Source organism: Rhinoraja longicauda, chromosome 27, assembly GCF_053455715.1.
Source record: "Rhinoraja longicauda isolate Sanriku21f chromosome 27, sRhiLon1.1, whole genome shotgun sequence".
NCBI lineage: Eukaryota > Metazoa > Chordata > Chondrichthyes > Rajiformes > Arhynchobatidae > Rhinoraja > Rhinoraja longicauda.
Genome location: NC_135979.1, coordinates 14,260,500 through 14,276,891, shown reverse-complemented (window position 1 = coordinate 14,276,891; position 16,392 = coordinate 14,260,500). Strand labels below are relative to the sequence as shown.

At 42.5% G+C, this 16,392-nt stretch overlaps 1 protein-coding gene across 3 annotated transcripts in view; it reads left to right on the top strand.

Moving 5' to 3' along the window:
• LOC144606905 (calcipressin-3-like) overlaps window positions 1-16,392 on the top strand; it is a 107,893-nt gene that overhangs the window by 30,605 nt on the left and 60,896 nt on the right. Inside the window, exon 1 of one of the 3 annotated variants that reach the window (XM_078423384.1) lies at window positions 1,557-1,918. The exons of the other annotated variants lie outside the window; for them this stretch is intronic. Within the exon in view, the coding sequence (XP_078279510.1) occupies window positions 1,832-1,918 (87 nt within the window). The 5' untranslated portion in view covers window positions 1,557-1,831. Of the gene's footprint in view, window positions 1-1,556; window positions 1,919-16,392 lie in introns of those variants that run through there. 3 annotated transcript variants of the gene reach the window in all.

Sequence of the window (16,392 nt, the reverse complement as noted above, 5' to 3'; positions counted from 1 at the left end):
CTAGCTATCTATCTAGGGCAGCACAGTGGCGCAGCAGTAGAGTGGGTTCGATCCCGACTATGGGTGCTGCATGTACGGAGTTTGTACATTCTCCCCGTGACCACATGGGTTTTCTCTGAGATCTTCGGTTTCCTCCCACTCTCCAAAGACGTGCAGGTTTGTAAGTTAATTGGCTTGATGTAAATGTAAAACTGTCCTTAGTGTGTGTAGGATAGTGATAATGTGTGGGGATCGCTGGTCGGTGCGGACTTGGTGGGCCGAAGGGCCTGTTTCCTAAAACTGAAAACTAAAAAGCTCACTTGTCTAGCCGTAGTTCTGATTTTAGAGGGTAGTTTAGTGCAAGTGCGTTTAGACTTCCTCTCCCCTTCATTGATGTAGGGTGATTGGATGGTGAGTGAGTAAGGGTTTAGAGTTCAAGCCTTTTGATTTCCATGCACTCATAATTCTGTTCCTTTAAATAAATTCTCTGTGTTTTTGATGTGTTCTAGTCCCTGAATCTGGTGTTTTATCTGATGGAAGATATCAAAGAAGTGAGGGCAGAACCTGTAAATGTGACTACTTTGTAATTTTCCAAGTTCATTTGAAAATAATAATCAGATTTGTGCCAATATCGATCTGGCAAGGCAGGATAATTTGTTTACGGGATACGGTTTGTGCCATCAAATCAAAACCCCAGTGTCGGTTCACGATACGATTTTGACTGGTATCAACTAATGTTTCATTTCTTTTGTTCCAGTCTGTTTTCAAAAGATTCATTTGACTGACTTGAACCATGCTGATAGTCATTCTGAAGCCATCAGATGTATAGAGCATGCCAAAGATTGTAAAGATCGGCTGCAAAATGCAATATCGTATTAATTACAGACTTTGGTGCAGTTTTGAATTGAGCGTCCGTACATGGGAAGCGCTTGTGCTTTTTACATTTCAAGGTGGAATAGTTCAGTTCACAGTTATTTAAATCTCTTTCTTGATTTGTCTGTCATTTACTTGGCAGTCCACAGTTCAATAAATGTGTCCACTTGTTCTTGGCCTAAGCCAGTGTTTGATGAGTATTTATTCCCTTGCATAGTGCCATCTGATGTTTTCATCAGCTGAAATATACCAACAAGGTTTCCTGGTCAATGTAGGGGTCACGAGAAGTAAAATATTGCCCCAGTAAAACCTTGCTCTAGATTGTTGGAAGGAGAATTTAAGCGGTTGGTTTTGCCACACTGAGCATGGGAAATTATTTTGTTTAATAACAACAGGAATTCAAAACCTCCTTCAGATTTTTCTTTGCAGAGACACCGTGCTAACTAATGTGAATTTATGGAAGCATGGTTGTGCTAATTGAGAGCTAATTATTGGCAATGATTGCAAAATTATAAAGGTATAATTTATAATTTTGGTGTAATGTTTATTTTTAGCAATTGTCATTTTCTTTCTTTTTGTTTTTTTTTTGCTGTATGATTTGTACACTCTCCATAAATTATAAAAGGAGAAAGCAAAGCTAATTAACATGCCAGGTCAGTGCTGCAATGATGTCACGGGAGCAGGACTAAATCCTGTGTTCAGTTCTCGGTGCCTGCATCTATCTTCTGAAGCCAAATGGAGTGCAGCTCTGAGCTGGCTGTAAGCTGGATCATCGTTTGCAGCTGATTTTTTTTTTTTAAAGCTTGTCTTTCTCTGTCTTGTGCATTGTGTTTACGTTACATTACTGCTGAAGCTCGAAAGCACTGCCCAAACTCTGCTTTGATATTAAAAAAAAAAATCCTAAGTGCTTGATTTTCCTATGCTGCGGAGAGAGAAAGCAAGAGTGAAAACTACAGAAATAAATTGAGCACGTTGAATAATGCCAGCGCAGAAGATGGAGTGGGAACTGTTAGTAATAGTTGCATGTGAAATCAGTGAGGAGATTTTCACAAAGCAAGAAGTCCAGGTATGGTACACAGCCATTGTTTTTATTAACTGTAAGCTTGACTTCATCAAATTGTAATTCATGTTGCCTCAATTATATTACGTACAACGGTCTTTATATAAAAGCAGTGTGCAATATTTCGAATGTGGCTATCTACCTGTACAGCAAGCACATTTTGAATTGATGCTTTAGTAACCGTTGCATGCTTGCAGCTATTATTTACAATGGCACGAGTTAATATGTACAGGAGTAAATATTAGCAGCCTGAGCATCAAATATATTAATTGAAATAATTCTTTAACTGATACATTTATATTAGGTTCATGACTTCTTATTTTTTCTTTATACACATCATCATTTACCAATAATATTTGAAAGATTTTGCTCACTGTGTAATTCAGTTTTAAAATTATGGTGCATCTGAGGAAGTGCAGCCTCTTTTTCCCTGCTATTTTTTTTTTCTTGTGCCCCGTTCGTTGTCTGCATGGGTTTAGACACAAAAGCAATAAGACTTTCAAACTCTGCATGAAGAAGCACTGCTCCATCCCTGCTGCAGCTACCAGCTCATCCCCACAGCCCACGGCAGGTGGAAGATGTAGAGGGATGGAGTGGCGATAATGGAGATGAATGTTCCACCTTTAGTTGCTTTCAGTAACATTCTCCTGCTGGCATTCTGCAAGGTGACCTTCATCAATATCTGCAGTTTCCAGTGTGTTGTCCCGGCCAAATCCAGGGCTGGAAATGTTGAACAGAGATAAAAGCATCAAAACAATATTTTTGAAAGCAATTTGGTGTGCAGTGGATTAGGACAGTGTTATTTAACCCCGAAAGTCTAGCTTTGCATTTAGTTCTGACTGATAGGAATAGACATTCCTTATTTTTGTTAATTGTGTAGAATGAAATGACTCAAGGCAGCTCACTGCCAGTCCTTGTGAATGTGGAGCACATGGCATGTTTTGGCACAATGTGCATTAAATTGGAGAGATCACCAGGGCTGATGACATAGAAAATCCAACAAATCATCCTCCAACATTTCCGTCACCTACAACGGGACCCCACTACTGGCCACATCTTCCCATCCCTTTCCCTTTCTGCATTCCGCAGAGACCGGTCCCTCCGTAACTCCCTGGTCCACTCGTCCCTTCCTACCCAAACCACCCCATCCCCCGGCACGTTCCCCTGCAACCGCAGGAGATGGAACACCTGTCCCTTTACCTCCCCCCTCAACTCCATCCAAGGACCCAAACAGTCTTCCCAGGTGAGACAGAGGTTCACCTGCACCTCCTCCAACCTCATCTATTGTATCCGCTGCTCTAGATGTCAACTTCTTTACATCGGCGAAACCAAATGCAGGCTCGGCGATCGTTTCGCTCAACACCTTCACTCAGTCTGCCTTAACCAACCTGATCTCCCAGTGGCTGAGTACTTCAGCTCCCCCTCCCACTCCCAGTCTGACCTTTCTGTCATGGGCCTCCTCCAGTGCCATAGTGAGGCCCACCAGAAATTGGAGGAACAGCACCTCATATTTCGCTTGGGCAGCTTGAAGCCCAGCGGTATGAACATTGACTTCTCCAACTTTAGATAGTTCCTCTGTCCCTCCCGTCCCCTCCTCCTTCCCAGTTCTCCCTCTATCTTCCTGTCTCCACCTATATCCTTCCTTTGTCCCGCCCCCCTGACATCAGTCTGAAGAAGGGTCTCGACCTGAAACGTCACCCATTCCTTCTCTCCTGAGATGCTGCCTGACCCGCTGAGTTACTGCAGCATTTTGTGAAATAAATACCTTCGATTTGCACCAGCATCTGCAGTCATTTTCTTACACTAGAAAGTGGAGACGTGTGTGCACCTTTGTGCATGAAGACAGCGTCTAGATATTGATAGGGTGGCACAATGGTGCTGTTGGTAGCGCTGCTACCTCTGCGCCAGAGACCCAGGTTCAACCCTAACCTCGGGTTCTGTCTGTGTGGAGTTTACACGTTCTCCCTGTGAATGCATGGGTTCCCTCCGGGCACTCCGGTTTGCTCCCATATCCCAAATACGTGTGGTTTGTAGGTTAATTGGCCTCTGTAAATTACCCCTAGTGTGTACAGAGGGGATGAAAAACTAAGATAACATGAAACTAATGTGAACGGGTGATCGATGATCGACGTGAACTTGGTGGACCCAAGAGCTTGTTTCCCTGCTGTACCTCAAAACTGAACTAAAATCACATCCCTTGTAGGTGGCGCAGCGGTAGAGTTGCTGCCTTACCGAGCTTGCAGCACCAGAGACCCCGGTTCGATCCTGGCTATGGGTGCTTGTCCGTACGGAGTTTGTCTGTTCTCCCTGTGACCTGCATGGGCTTTCTCCGAGAACTTTAGTTTCCTCCCACACTGCAAAGACATATTAGATTAATTGGCTTGGTACAAATGTAAAACAAATGGCCCTTGTGTAGGATTGTGTTAATGTGCGGGGATCGCTGGTCGGTGCAGACTCGATAGGCCGAAGGGCTTATTCCGCGCTGTTTCTCTAAAAACTAAAAATACTAAAAACTACATCTCACCGTGTTACTTCCATTCTAGGAATTCTTGATTCTTACCTTCGGTGACCAGTTTAAAGAAAATTGTTTGCCATGATTGGCACAAAAATAAATTAAAAATCTGTTAAAAATGAAGGAGGCATTTATTTTGTTCCTTCATTTTATGTAGGACATTAAGATTCTGCACCAGATTTCAGTATTTATTCTGCTGAATGGTACGTTTTTCAACAGTTATAATGCATGCATCATAACCAGTGCTTTGCATTCCAAGAAGGAACTGATCAACATATGGTGATTAACACAAAGTAGGAGGCACGGTGGCCCAGCTGGAGAGTTGCGTGGGTTTTCTCCGAGATCTTCGGTTTTCTCCCACACTCCAAAGACTTACAGGTTTGTAGGTTAATTGGCTTGGTATAAGTGTAAATTGTCCCCAATATGTGTAGGATAGCGCTAATAGACAATAGACAATAGACAATAGGTGCAGGAGTAGGCCATTCAGCCCTTCGAGCCTCGCTGGTCGGTGCGGGCATCGCTGGTCGGTGCGGATCCAGTGGGCCGAAGGGCCTGTGTCTGCGCTGTATCTCTAAACTAAACTAAACAAATAAAAGATGTACAGGATGTACAGGATATTAGTTCCAACGTTGTCCAGATACAGCTGTTCACAGCGAGGAAAGCACTTCAGTGGAATGGACAGTAGCTTAGTGGTTACCTCAGTGCAGATATCTACCATACTTGCCAAATGGTTTAGACACAGTGGAAATTTAGCTGAGGCCTAACGGAATCAGATGGATATGGGGAGAAAGCAGGAACGGGCACTGATTTTGGATGATCAGCCATGATCATATTGAATGGTGGTGCTGGCTCGAAGGGCTGAATGGCCTAATCCTGGACCTATTTCCTATGTTTCTATGACAGTTGGTGAGGCCTTGCCCTTGACTTCTCTCTTTGCTTGTGCTGTCAATGTGGGATCAATGAATGTTTGTGAAAGTCTTGCATTCATCAAGGTTCAGTAATCTGTTAAAAGAAAAGCAGATTAAGAATAATACTTACAGTACAACACAAACATTTTTTATTTTAAATGTTGTAATTAACAAATAACTACTTATCTGGATGTCAAAATCTCTTATTCATTTAATTAGGAGTGCTGTTCTTGTGCCACCTTACATCAGAACTGGGAAGCTGGTGGGAATTATTGTCGCAATTATTGTTGACTAAGGAGTGTGGCACATTGAAGCAACCCGAGTGCATGGCTAAGCTGGAAACCGGGACTTTGTGGGGAAAATAGCAGTAATTTGCGGCATTTGAGCTAAACTGCAGCAAATGTTCCAGGCTGTTTTATTTCAACATCATACTATATCGAAACAGGCCTTTCAGTCCACCATGTCCATGCTGATTATGAAGAGCCTATCTATACTAATACCATTTGGCAACTCTTGGTCCATAGCCTTCAATGTCTTGCTGAATGATCCAAGTGCATGTCTAGATTCTTCTTAAATGTGTAAGAGTTTCTGCCGCCACCAACCACTCAAGCAAAATATTCCAGATTCCTACCATTTTCTGGGTGATAATGTTCTTCCTCAGATCCCTTCTAAACCTCTTGCTGCTAACTCCAAAGCAAAGGCCTCTAGTTTTAAATACCTTTGCTACGGGGGAAAGTTTTCCACCCTATGGTCTCATTTTTGTGTACCTCTATCAAAATCCCCCTCAGTCTCCTCCCTCTCAGAATAATAGGATGTACCTTTGGAAAGGAGATGAGGACGACTTTCTTTAGCCAGAGAGTGGTGAAACTGTAGAATCCATTGCTACAAACGGCTGTGGAGACCCAAGTCATTGGGTATTTTTAAAGTGGAGATTGGCAGATTCTTGATTAGTAAGGGTATCAAAGGTTATGGGGAGAAGACAAGAGAATTGGCTTGAGAGGGAAAGATAGATCAGTCATGATTAAATGGGGGAATAGACTCGATGGGCCGAATGGCCTAATTCTGCTCCTTTGACTTATGAACTAAAGAATTTCCAGAAATACAAATCCAGCCTATTCAATATCTATTCATATTCAATATATTGGTTATATATACATGTGTCTGTGTGTCAATATTTATATATACATATGCAATATGCATATATATATATATATATATAGTATATAAAAACACAAGATAACCAACATGCTCCATCCCAGGCATTTTATGGTGAGTCTCCTGGGCCCCCTCTCCTCTCCAGTGTTATATTGTCCTTCGTGCAGTGTGGCAAACACTGGTCTAACTTAAACGTTACAAAGTTGTACCATAACTTCCTGTTCTTATATCCTGGCTAATAAAGGCAGTTATCCCTGATGCCATTGTCATCGTGTTTTCCATCGGTGCTGCCCTCTTCAGGGATCCTTATACATAAGTCCCTCAATTCCTCAGAAATCCTCAAGTCCCACCAATCATTGTGTATGTCCTACCCATATTAGGCCTCCCAAAACGTAACCATTTCACTCATCAGGATTAAATTCCAATGAGTCATGGCTCTGCCAATCTTTCCAATTGATTAATATCGTCCTTTAGCCTACGATTCGTCTCACTATCAACACCACCAGTTTTTATGTCATCTACTTGACGCAATCTTGAGAACCACATTCAGTTCTGCACACCTTACCTTGGGAAGGCCACATTGCTCATTCATTGGGGGCAGCACTGAATCACCAGACAGGCTAAATAGCGGGGGCAAGTTGCTGAAATGTGGTATTTAAAATAATAAACTGAGCAACAAGAAGAGCCTAATATTTATTCACTTACATTGGATTATCAAAGAGCTGAAATGGTATCGTTATTATATGTTTCCAAATACACAGGACAAGATGTTAGAAATCCAAAGTGCCAAATGTCAACTTGCTCCCGGTGGTGATGGGAGGCTTATGCACTCACCTACGCTCCTCCGATGTTGAGAAAGGCTAGGCAGACACGTCATTGGGGTTATCAAGTGGGCACCTACTTTCATCGACGTTTCGCTGATTGGACCCACGACATCTCCAGTAGGCTCAGCAGTGCATTCTGGTGTCCCAGAACCACCCCCCTAGCCGGCTTATTTGGGAGGCCAGATGGGGTCTTTCCTCTTCAGCCAGAGCCACTGGCTACTCCGCTCTGCCACCTGTGATGTTTCCTTGATAACCTGGTGTAGGGCTTATATAATTATTATATAATTTTAATCAGAACTATTTGATGTTTAAACTAAAAGTTTTATTATGTAACATTTCAGGTTGATAAAACAAATAGTTTTCTATTCATGAAGGTGATGCTGTTTGATGTATCTGATGTGCAAATGTGTTGCCATAGGTGTTCCTGTTGAACAAATGAATGTGCAATCTGCAATGAAAGCCCAGTCACTGAAGTAATCTTGCATGATTCCCATTATGACAGCATTATACTTACTTTTGCAAGAATGGGGAAGGGAAATGTTAGACTGTTCAAGAACAGATGATTTTTATCCAAATTTATGGCACTGTAGAACATTCAATCAAACGTATCGGTGTAGTCTCATGTCATGCATTTAAAGAAGATTTCTCCAACCATATGTCACTGAACTTAATGTCTTCCCTCCTATGTGCTTCTGAAACATGGACTACTTACAGCAGATAGCTTTATGCACTCGAGAGACACCACTCGTGCTGGATATTCCAGCGTTCACTTGAAAGATTAATTAAGAGCAGCCTCTCTCCCAGACCAGCGCCTTCACCATTGAAGTCCTCATTATACTCTGTTGAGCAGACCACTCTATTCGCATGCCTGACACCTGGCTCCCAAAACAAATACTCTGTTCCGGGCTCTGTCTCAGAAAGAGGTTCACTGGGTGGGCAGGAAAAGATTTAAGGATATTCTCAACTCCTGTTTGGCATATTGTAGCGACCATAGAGAATGGTCCAGGTCGTCGAACCCTCGGATTGGCCAGCGAGGTCACGTGGGAACGCGACCGTGGAGATTGGTCCAGGGAGCGACATCGCGGATTGGCCAGCGTGGTCATGTGCGCTTTTGGCGCCAGATATATCAGTTCGGCGAAGTCTTCGAAGAAGACAGTAAGTTTTTGATGGTTGTCCTTTACCTTGTTGTTTAACTCTGTATTCGAATATTGCGGCTGCAATAAACTTCTTCTACAACCAACAAGTTTTCGGACTCGCCATAATATCCCGTTTGAATTCTGGGAAGCTCAACCCCATGGCTCATCAAAATGGTGAGACCATTCAGAAGGCATTGACAATCTTTAGTCCTTGGGAATGGACTCAGCACGATTGAGAAAATGAATGCACTGCCTCACAGCCCACCTACCCGCTGCTCTCCTCTGCCCAGCTATGGAACAGTTTTTGGTTCTCACTCGTATCGGTCTCATCAGTCACCCCAGAACCCACAAAGACAGAGTGAATGCCAGTTATTGTTGATCCTGAGGGACTGCATAAAATGAAGACGACGTCTCACACGACAGAATTTGCTTTGTGATCCAGTATACTTTGTCATCATTTGTTGTTTCATTTGGAGCAGAACAAAACAGTGTCACATGTCGGAGTTTCTAGGCCTATGTGGCTTTGATGGGCGAGACCCACGTAGGCAGTACTGGGTTAGGTTTCGTGTTGAAGAGTTTTGTTTATCGGTTAGTTTTTTTTGATAATTCAGTGCCATGTGGTCACTTTTTAAAAATGTTTTCTTATAATTTTTGGTTGAATTCTGTATCCCTCTGATTTTTAATTCGATTCCTCTGGATTACTTGACAAAACTAATATTCTCCCATATTCGTTTTGGTTTACTTTAAGTTGCATGTCTGCTGATTCTTTCCGGCCTTTCATGAAAACGAGTATTGTTATTACTACTTTCAGTATTTAAGTTCCCTTATCTAATATATGTACGTATGTATATTATATAGATGTGTGTATATATATATATATATAATATGTGTGTGTATATGATATATATATATGTGTATATATACATGTGTGTGTGGATATATAATACACATATGTATATATGATATATGTGTATAAACATATGTGTGTGTGTGTTATATATGTGTGGAGATATATATAGTACTGATAATATTAAATTGATATAGGAATATGTTACATCCTAATTGGCAATTTTTTCTAATGCTTTCATTGGACATTTGATGTTCCTCAACAGCATTGCAGAAGAGTAATAGAGATCGTGGGATAGAAATTTGTTCTCCCAATTGTTTGTGGTGAACGTGCAGAGTAAAACTTCGGCTCCTATTGTTTGGAATTCCCAATGGTTTGGCACCTGACTCACTGTTTTATTCCAGGCTCTTTATAAACCTGATGGATCCTGTTCCCGCGTTCTTTTTAGCTCACTGGGGTTCTGCTGACTAACTGAATCACTCAGCAAGAACCACCTTGGCTGATCAAAACCTTGGCTGCCAGGAGCGTTCTCTCTTTAGGCGTGGCAAGAAATTTGGAGCCAAACAGACATGGAGAGAGTGACTAGATTTCTGCAACACAGAGGGATAGTTGTGATGATCAGGTGCTAAATGCAGCAGCTGTTGCTACAAGTTGAGAAACAGGAGACTGTAGTATGCAATTGCCTTGTGACTAAATAGCAGCAAATAGTGAATAATACTGTTAATTTCTAACACCTAGGCTATTATGTTTCGAGGTGAGACTGAAAGGAAGACATTGTCACACCCACAGGAATATTCCAGCATTTGACAATTCCTAATACTGTTTGGATGCCCTAGGAAGTTGGAGGTGGGTTGGGGGGGAGGGAGGAGTGGGGGGGAGGAAGGGGGGGGGAGGAGGGGGAGGCAAGTAGGGGTCAATCAAAGAATGCAGTGTTTTGTCGGGAATTGAGGAACTGTCTGCTTGAAGGACACAAAGTGCTGGAGTAACAGCGGGTTTGGCAGCATCTCAGGAGAACGTGGATGGGTGATGTTTCATGTCTGGACCCTCTTCAGATTGATTGTAGTTGGGGGGTTGGGAAAGAAAGCTGGGAGAGAGGAGAGGCAGGACAAAGTGACAAGGTGTGGCAGGTGGTACCAGGTGGTACATCAGTCTGAAGAAGGGTCTCGACCCGAAACGTCACCCATTCCTTCTCTCCTGAGATGCTGCCTGACCTGCTGAGTTACTCCAGCATTTTGTGAATAAAAGGTGTGGCAGGTGTGGCTACAAGCGAGAGTTTTTATTTGAAAGGCAATGGTTGGGACAAAGGCTTAAAAGCAGAAGGTGTGAGACAAACTGAAGCCAGAGGAAGGAATGGAGGGGGAAGGGAGAAATAGGTTCTATTTCTGCCTTCCCTCTCCCTCTCCTCCTACATTTGTTCCTCAGGATCACAGTTTGCAACTCGTCAATCAGTTTTCCCTGTGCTTGCTTTTATCTTGGTTCTTTGTTGGAACCATCTGCCTATTAAACCCCCCCCCCCCCCGCCCTGTCCGCCTCTTACTTCCCTCGCATAGTCCTGCCTCTTCTCTCTACCAGCTTATTCCCCCCCCCCCGATAATCAGTCTGATGAAGAGACCAGAATTGCACACTATATTACAAATGTTGCCTAACCAAAGTCCTATGAAGCTGCATTGTGACTTCCTGATTATTACACTCTACGCCTTGCCCTATGACACATGAAACGTCACCTCTCCATGTTCTCCTGAGATGCTGCCTGACCAGCTGAGTTACTCCAGCACATTGTGTGTTTTTGTGTAAACCAGTATCTGCAGTTTCTGGTTTCTACATTTTGACTGTTTATTGGCCAGTGAGTGGCAGGACAATAACATTACACTGCTCTGACACGATTACTTTGGTCTTTTGGGATCTGTCCTAACCTTCCTTGCATGTGCTGTTAACAACGATGAATTAAAGGACACTGTCTCAGGATAAAGGATCTGCAATTTATGACCGGGTTAAGGAGGATGGTATTCTCAACGGGTTGTGAAATTTTGTAATTTTCCACACTGGGGAGCTGTGAATGCTGCATCACGATCTATTTCGGCCTTGAATGTGATTAGATTTTGTACTAAAGGAAAACAGATTATCTGCGTCGAGCACGAAAATAGAGTTAAGGATACTGGTTCAAGGATATATATATATATGAAATCGAAGCAGGATTTGGCCATATGTTGTGAATCTGCCTCTCCACAACACCATCCTTAGACACTGTCGCATTTTCCATAGATGTGATTCAGTGGTGGTTTTATTGATGTGCAGGAAGAAACTGCAAATGCTGGTTTAAACCGAAGATGGACACAAAAAGCTGGAGTAACTCAGGGGGTCAGACAGCATCTCTGGAGAAAAGGAATAGGTGACATGTCAGGCCAAAGAAGGGTCTCAACCTGAAACGCCACCTATTCCTTTTCTCCAGAGATGCTGTCTGGCCCGCTGTGTTACTCCAGCTTTTTGTGTTTATCTGTAGCTTTATTGATATGCGCTGATAACACCCATCCCTACCTCAACACCCTCGTTCACTGGATCATTTTATATTACTTGCCTGGTATCTAGTCCTCTTATATGTAGCCTCTGGCTAAATACAGGGGCTTAGGGAGATATAAAGAAAGGAGGAAAGAACTTAAGCAGCCGATTAGAAGGACCAAATGGGCCACAAAATGGCTTTGGTGAGTCAGATTAAAGAAAATCTGAACGTTTTTTATACCTATATTAAAAGCAAGAGGATAACCAGGAAGTAGATAGGACCATTCCAGTGTAAAAGAGGGAATCTGCCCTTGGAAGTCCGGAAGTGAGGTACTAAACGAGTACTTTGCATCTGTTTTCACCTAGGAGAAAGACATGGAGGATAGTGAGATGGACATCTCAAGGGCAGTTTGAGATTAAAGAGGAGGAGATGTTGGACATCTCTTGAAGAGCATTAAGGTAGACAGATCCCCAGGACCTGAAAGGATCTATGCCAGGTTATTGAGAGAGGTAAGAGAGGAGCTTGCAGGAGCCTTGGTGAAGATCTTTGCACCTTCTCCAGCCACAGACGAGGTTCCGGAGGATTGGAGAATGCTGTTCCTTTATTTAAAATGGGAAGTAGAGGGAAGCCAGGGAATTATAGTCTGGTGAGCCTCACATCAATGGTAGGAATACTATTGGAGAGGATTTGTTGGGATAGGATTTACTGCCATTTGGCAGAGAATGAGTTAATTAGCGACAGTCAGCATAGCTTTGTACATGGCAGGTCATGGGTTATTAACTTGATCGAGTTTTTTGAGGAGGTGATGGAAATGATTGATGAGGATAGCGCATTGGATGTTGTCCACATGGACTTTAGCAATGCATTTAATAAAGTCTCCCATGGTAGGCTGATCCAGAACATTAAGATGCGTGGGATTAATAGTGACTCAGTCGTATTCTTTTGGAACTGTCTTACTGATAGAAGACTGAGGGTTAGGGTGGAAGAACAATGTTCAGGCTGGAGGTCTATGACCGGTAGAGTTCCACAGGGATGTGTGATGGACCTCGGCTGTTTGTGACGTATATAAATGATTTCGAAGTAAATGTAGACGGGTTGGTTTGTAAGTTTGCAGATGACACAAAGAGTGCTAGGTCACAGACTATGAGGAAGACCATCAATGTATACAGTGGGATATTGATCAGCTATAAAAATAGACGGGAAATGGCAGATGATCCGAGCAACTGTGGGGTGTTGCCCTTTAGGAGGTCAAATATATGGGGAAGGCATACAATGGCATGATCCTTAACAGCATCTTCTTTAATCTTTGCCCCTCTCACCTTAAAGAGATATCTTTCAGTGTTTGATTTTTCCATCCTGGGAAGAAGATTCTGACTGTCTGCCCTATCCAAGGGTCTCATAATTTTATATACGGTCTCCTTGCGACCTCCAGCGTTCCAGAAAAAACAATCCAAGTCTGCCCAACCTCTTCCTATAACTAATACCTCCTAATCCAGGCTTCATTCTTGTAAGCATCCTCTGCCTCCACATCCTTCCTGTAACGCGACCGGAATTGCACACTGTACTCCAAATGTCGCCGAACTAAAGTCTTATGGAGCTGCATTGTGATTTCCTGATTATTGCACTCTACGCCTTGATCGGTGACAGCAAGCATACCAAGTGCCTTCTGGTAGTGTTGCCACTTTCAGAGAGTTGTGGACTTGAACCTCAACATTTTGGGCTTGTGATCTTCCATTGGAGCTGAGGAAAAATTACAGGTACAAATCGACGTTTAAGATGCAAATGAAGTGGAGAGGGGAACAGAGAACATTATGATGCGATGAAAGTGGTAAAGTGACAAAAGAAATACAATACAATACAATACAATATATCTTTATTGTCATTGTACCCAGGGGTACAACGAGATTGGGAATGCGCCTCCCATACGATGCAATAATTTAAGTAATTTAGACAACAGCAACCCAACGAAACGAAACAAAATATTACCAGATGAAAGAAAACGAAATGCTAGAATTGTGAGCTGGAAATACTAGAAATGCTGACTCTCTGAAATTGTTTTCTTCTCTTAAAGTCTGTTCACAATGGTAAGGTTCGGAGACTCGGAGCACAGTATCCTTTAATGTGGGACATAAATCTAATCTTTGAGCTGATTGCCAGCATAATCGTTTAACTATGCTTGTTCAGCTAAGTAGAGTACCACGATAAAACGCTATTTAAAACGATCACCAGCTAATAACCCAGGTTGATTTTTTTTCCTGCATGGCTTATTTGATATTCATATTCAGCATTGGTTGTTTCCCAAACAGATATACTGACTAATTGGCATGGACCAGGGTTAATCACTTTGCCTCTGGCTGGAGGCAATATTGTGTGAAATGTTTATTTCAGCATGGTTGAAGGTACACAATATTTCAGCTTTTCCAATCTGATGCTGTAACCGCACATTGTTGCTTGCATAAAATTTACTTATTGGTAACACTAGAATGGATCTATTTCATGGTAAACTGCGAATAGACTGCATGGCTTAAGACTAATGTTCTTTCAGTGATTCAAAATCCCTTCATATTTATTGCATGCTTTAGACCACAAAATGGAGTCACTCAGCTGGACAGGCAGCATTTCTGGAGAAAAGGAATAGGTGACATTTTGGGTCGAGACCCTTCATCAGTATCCCTTCATCCAGCATTTTGTGTCCCTATTCCTTTTCTCCAGAGATACTGCCTTACTCGCTGGGTTACTCCAGCATTTTGTGTCTATTGTCGGTGTAAACCAGCAGTTCCTTCTTACACACTTTATTGCTGATGAAGGTCCCTAATGAAGGGTCTCGACTCATTTTGTTTGATGATATTGTACAATCTCAGTTGATCATGTAAACTATCCCATTTTCAGCCCTTTAGATCCTGTTCCCTATTCATTTGAGCCTGCTCCGGAGACTTGTGCATTTCTACTGTTCACATCATTTCTTGTCCTGCCGTCGTCTTAAATCGATGCAAAGTCTTCAACTTAATGATGCTTTGTGGGAGTGAGATCCACAATCCAACTAATCTCTCATTGAGAAGTTTCCTCTAAATTCCCTCTTAGAATGACTTAACGACTAGCTTATGTTTATGATCCTTTGTCCTGGTCTCGCCCACCAATGGAAGTTCAAGTTAAACACTATAATTATAGCCAGAACATCCTGACTTTATGACCCTTGACAACCATTAATGTTAAGTGACCTTCATCAAATTTGAAACCATTCACAGGGATTGATGAGCAGTGACCTTTATTGATAAATGGACTTTTTAGCCATAGGCACAGCAAAGTCGTCGGATAGTTGAGCAATTATATTGATGGGTTTTGCATTTCTTAACTCTTTTATAACTTGGTTTTATGAGTCATACAGCATGGAATCAGAGTCTTCGGCCCAACTGTTCACGTTGAACAAGATAGATAAGGATTCTAGACACAATGGGTGAGACCAAATTAATTCAAATTAGTCAACTTAAAATAATTAGATCTATTTCAATCTTGATGATTTTTAGGTATCACTGATGTAATAACTAAACTCACAATTGGTTAATGATTAGATGGACGAAGAGAGTAATGATCAGCAAACAAAATGGGGTAGGCCTTTGAAGCAGACTTGCCTAATCATTTGGGAACTGTTTTAATATTTGTTAACAAGGTCTTTCACAAAGGTTAAAATGAACCTGTGACTGGGCTTAGTCTGGTGGGAAAAGGTTGAAGATTTGGCTGCTGGAGAGTCAGGAAAATCTGCTGGTCGTTGCTGGGATTGGAGAGGTGCTTCAAGTGGTGGAAGGGAGACCAGAGGCTTCTTCAAGGAAGAGAGAGCATTTGCCTCAAGCCCACAAGGAATTCTGTAAAAAGAAAAAGTACACTCTGTGCAACAGGCACTCCTTCATCAAGTCTACCAGAAGGGACACAAAATGGAGTCACTCAGCTGGACAGGCAGCATTTCTGGAGAAAAGGAATAGGTGACATTTTGGGTCAAGACCCTTCATCAGGATCCCTTCATCCAGCATTTTGTGTCCCTATTCCTTTTCTCCAGAGATACTGCCTTACTCGCTGGGTTACTCCAGCATTTTGCGTCTATCGTCGGTGTAAACCAGCATCTGCAGTTCCTTCTTACACACTTTATTGCTGATGAAGGTCCCTGATGAAGGGTCTCGACCCGTTTTGTTTGATGATATTGTACAATCTCAATTGATCATGTAAACTATCCCATTTTCAGCCCTTTAGATCCTGTTCCCTATTCATTTGAGCCTGCTCTGGAGACTTGTGTCAAACCGTATCTGCATTTCTACTGTTCACATCATTTCCTGACCTGCCGTAGCGCGAAACCTGTACCTTGAGTGAGTGGGGGGAAGCAGGTATATTTAGAAACTAACTAGATAAGCACATAAATGTTACTTTCGTTTACTTTAGCATAAAAATACAGCGCTGAAACAGGCCTTTCGGCCCTCCGACTCTACACCAGCAATCGTCCCGGTACACTAACATTATCCAACGCACTTATCATATACATACAGCCGGAAACAGGCCTTTTCGGCCCTCCAAGTCCGTGCCGCCCAGTGATCCCGCCCAGTGATCCCCGTACA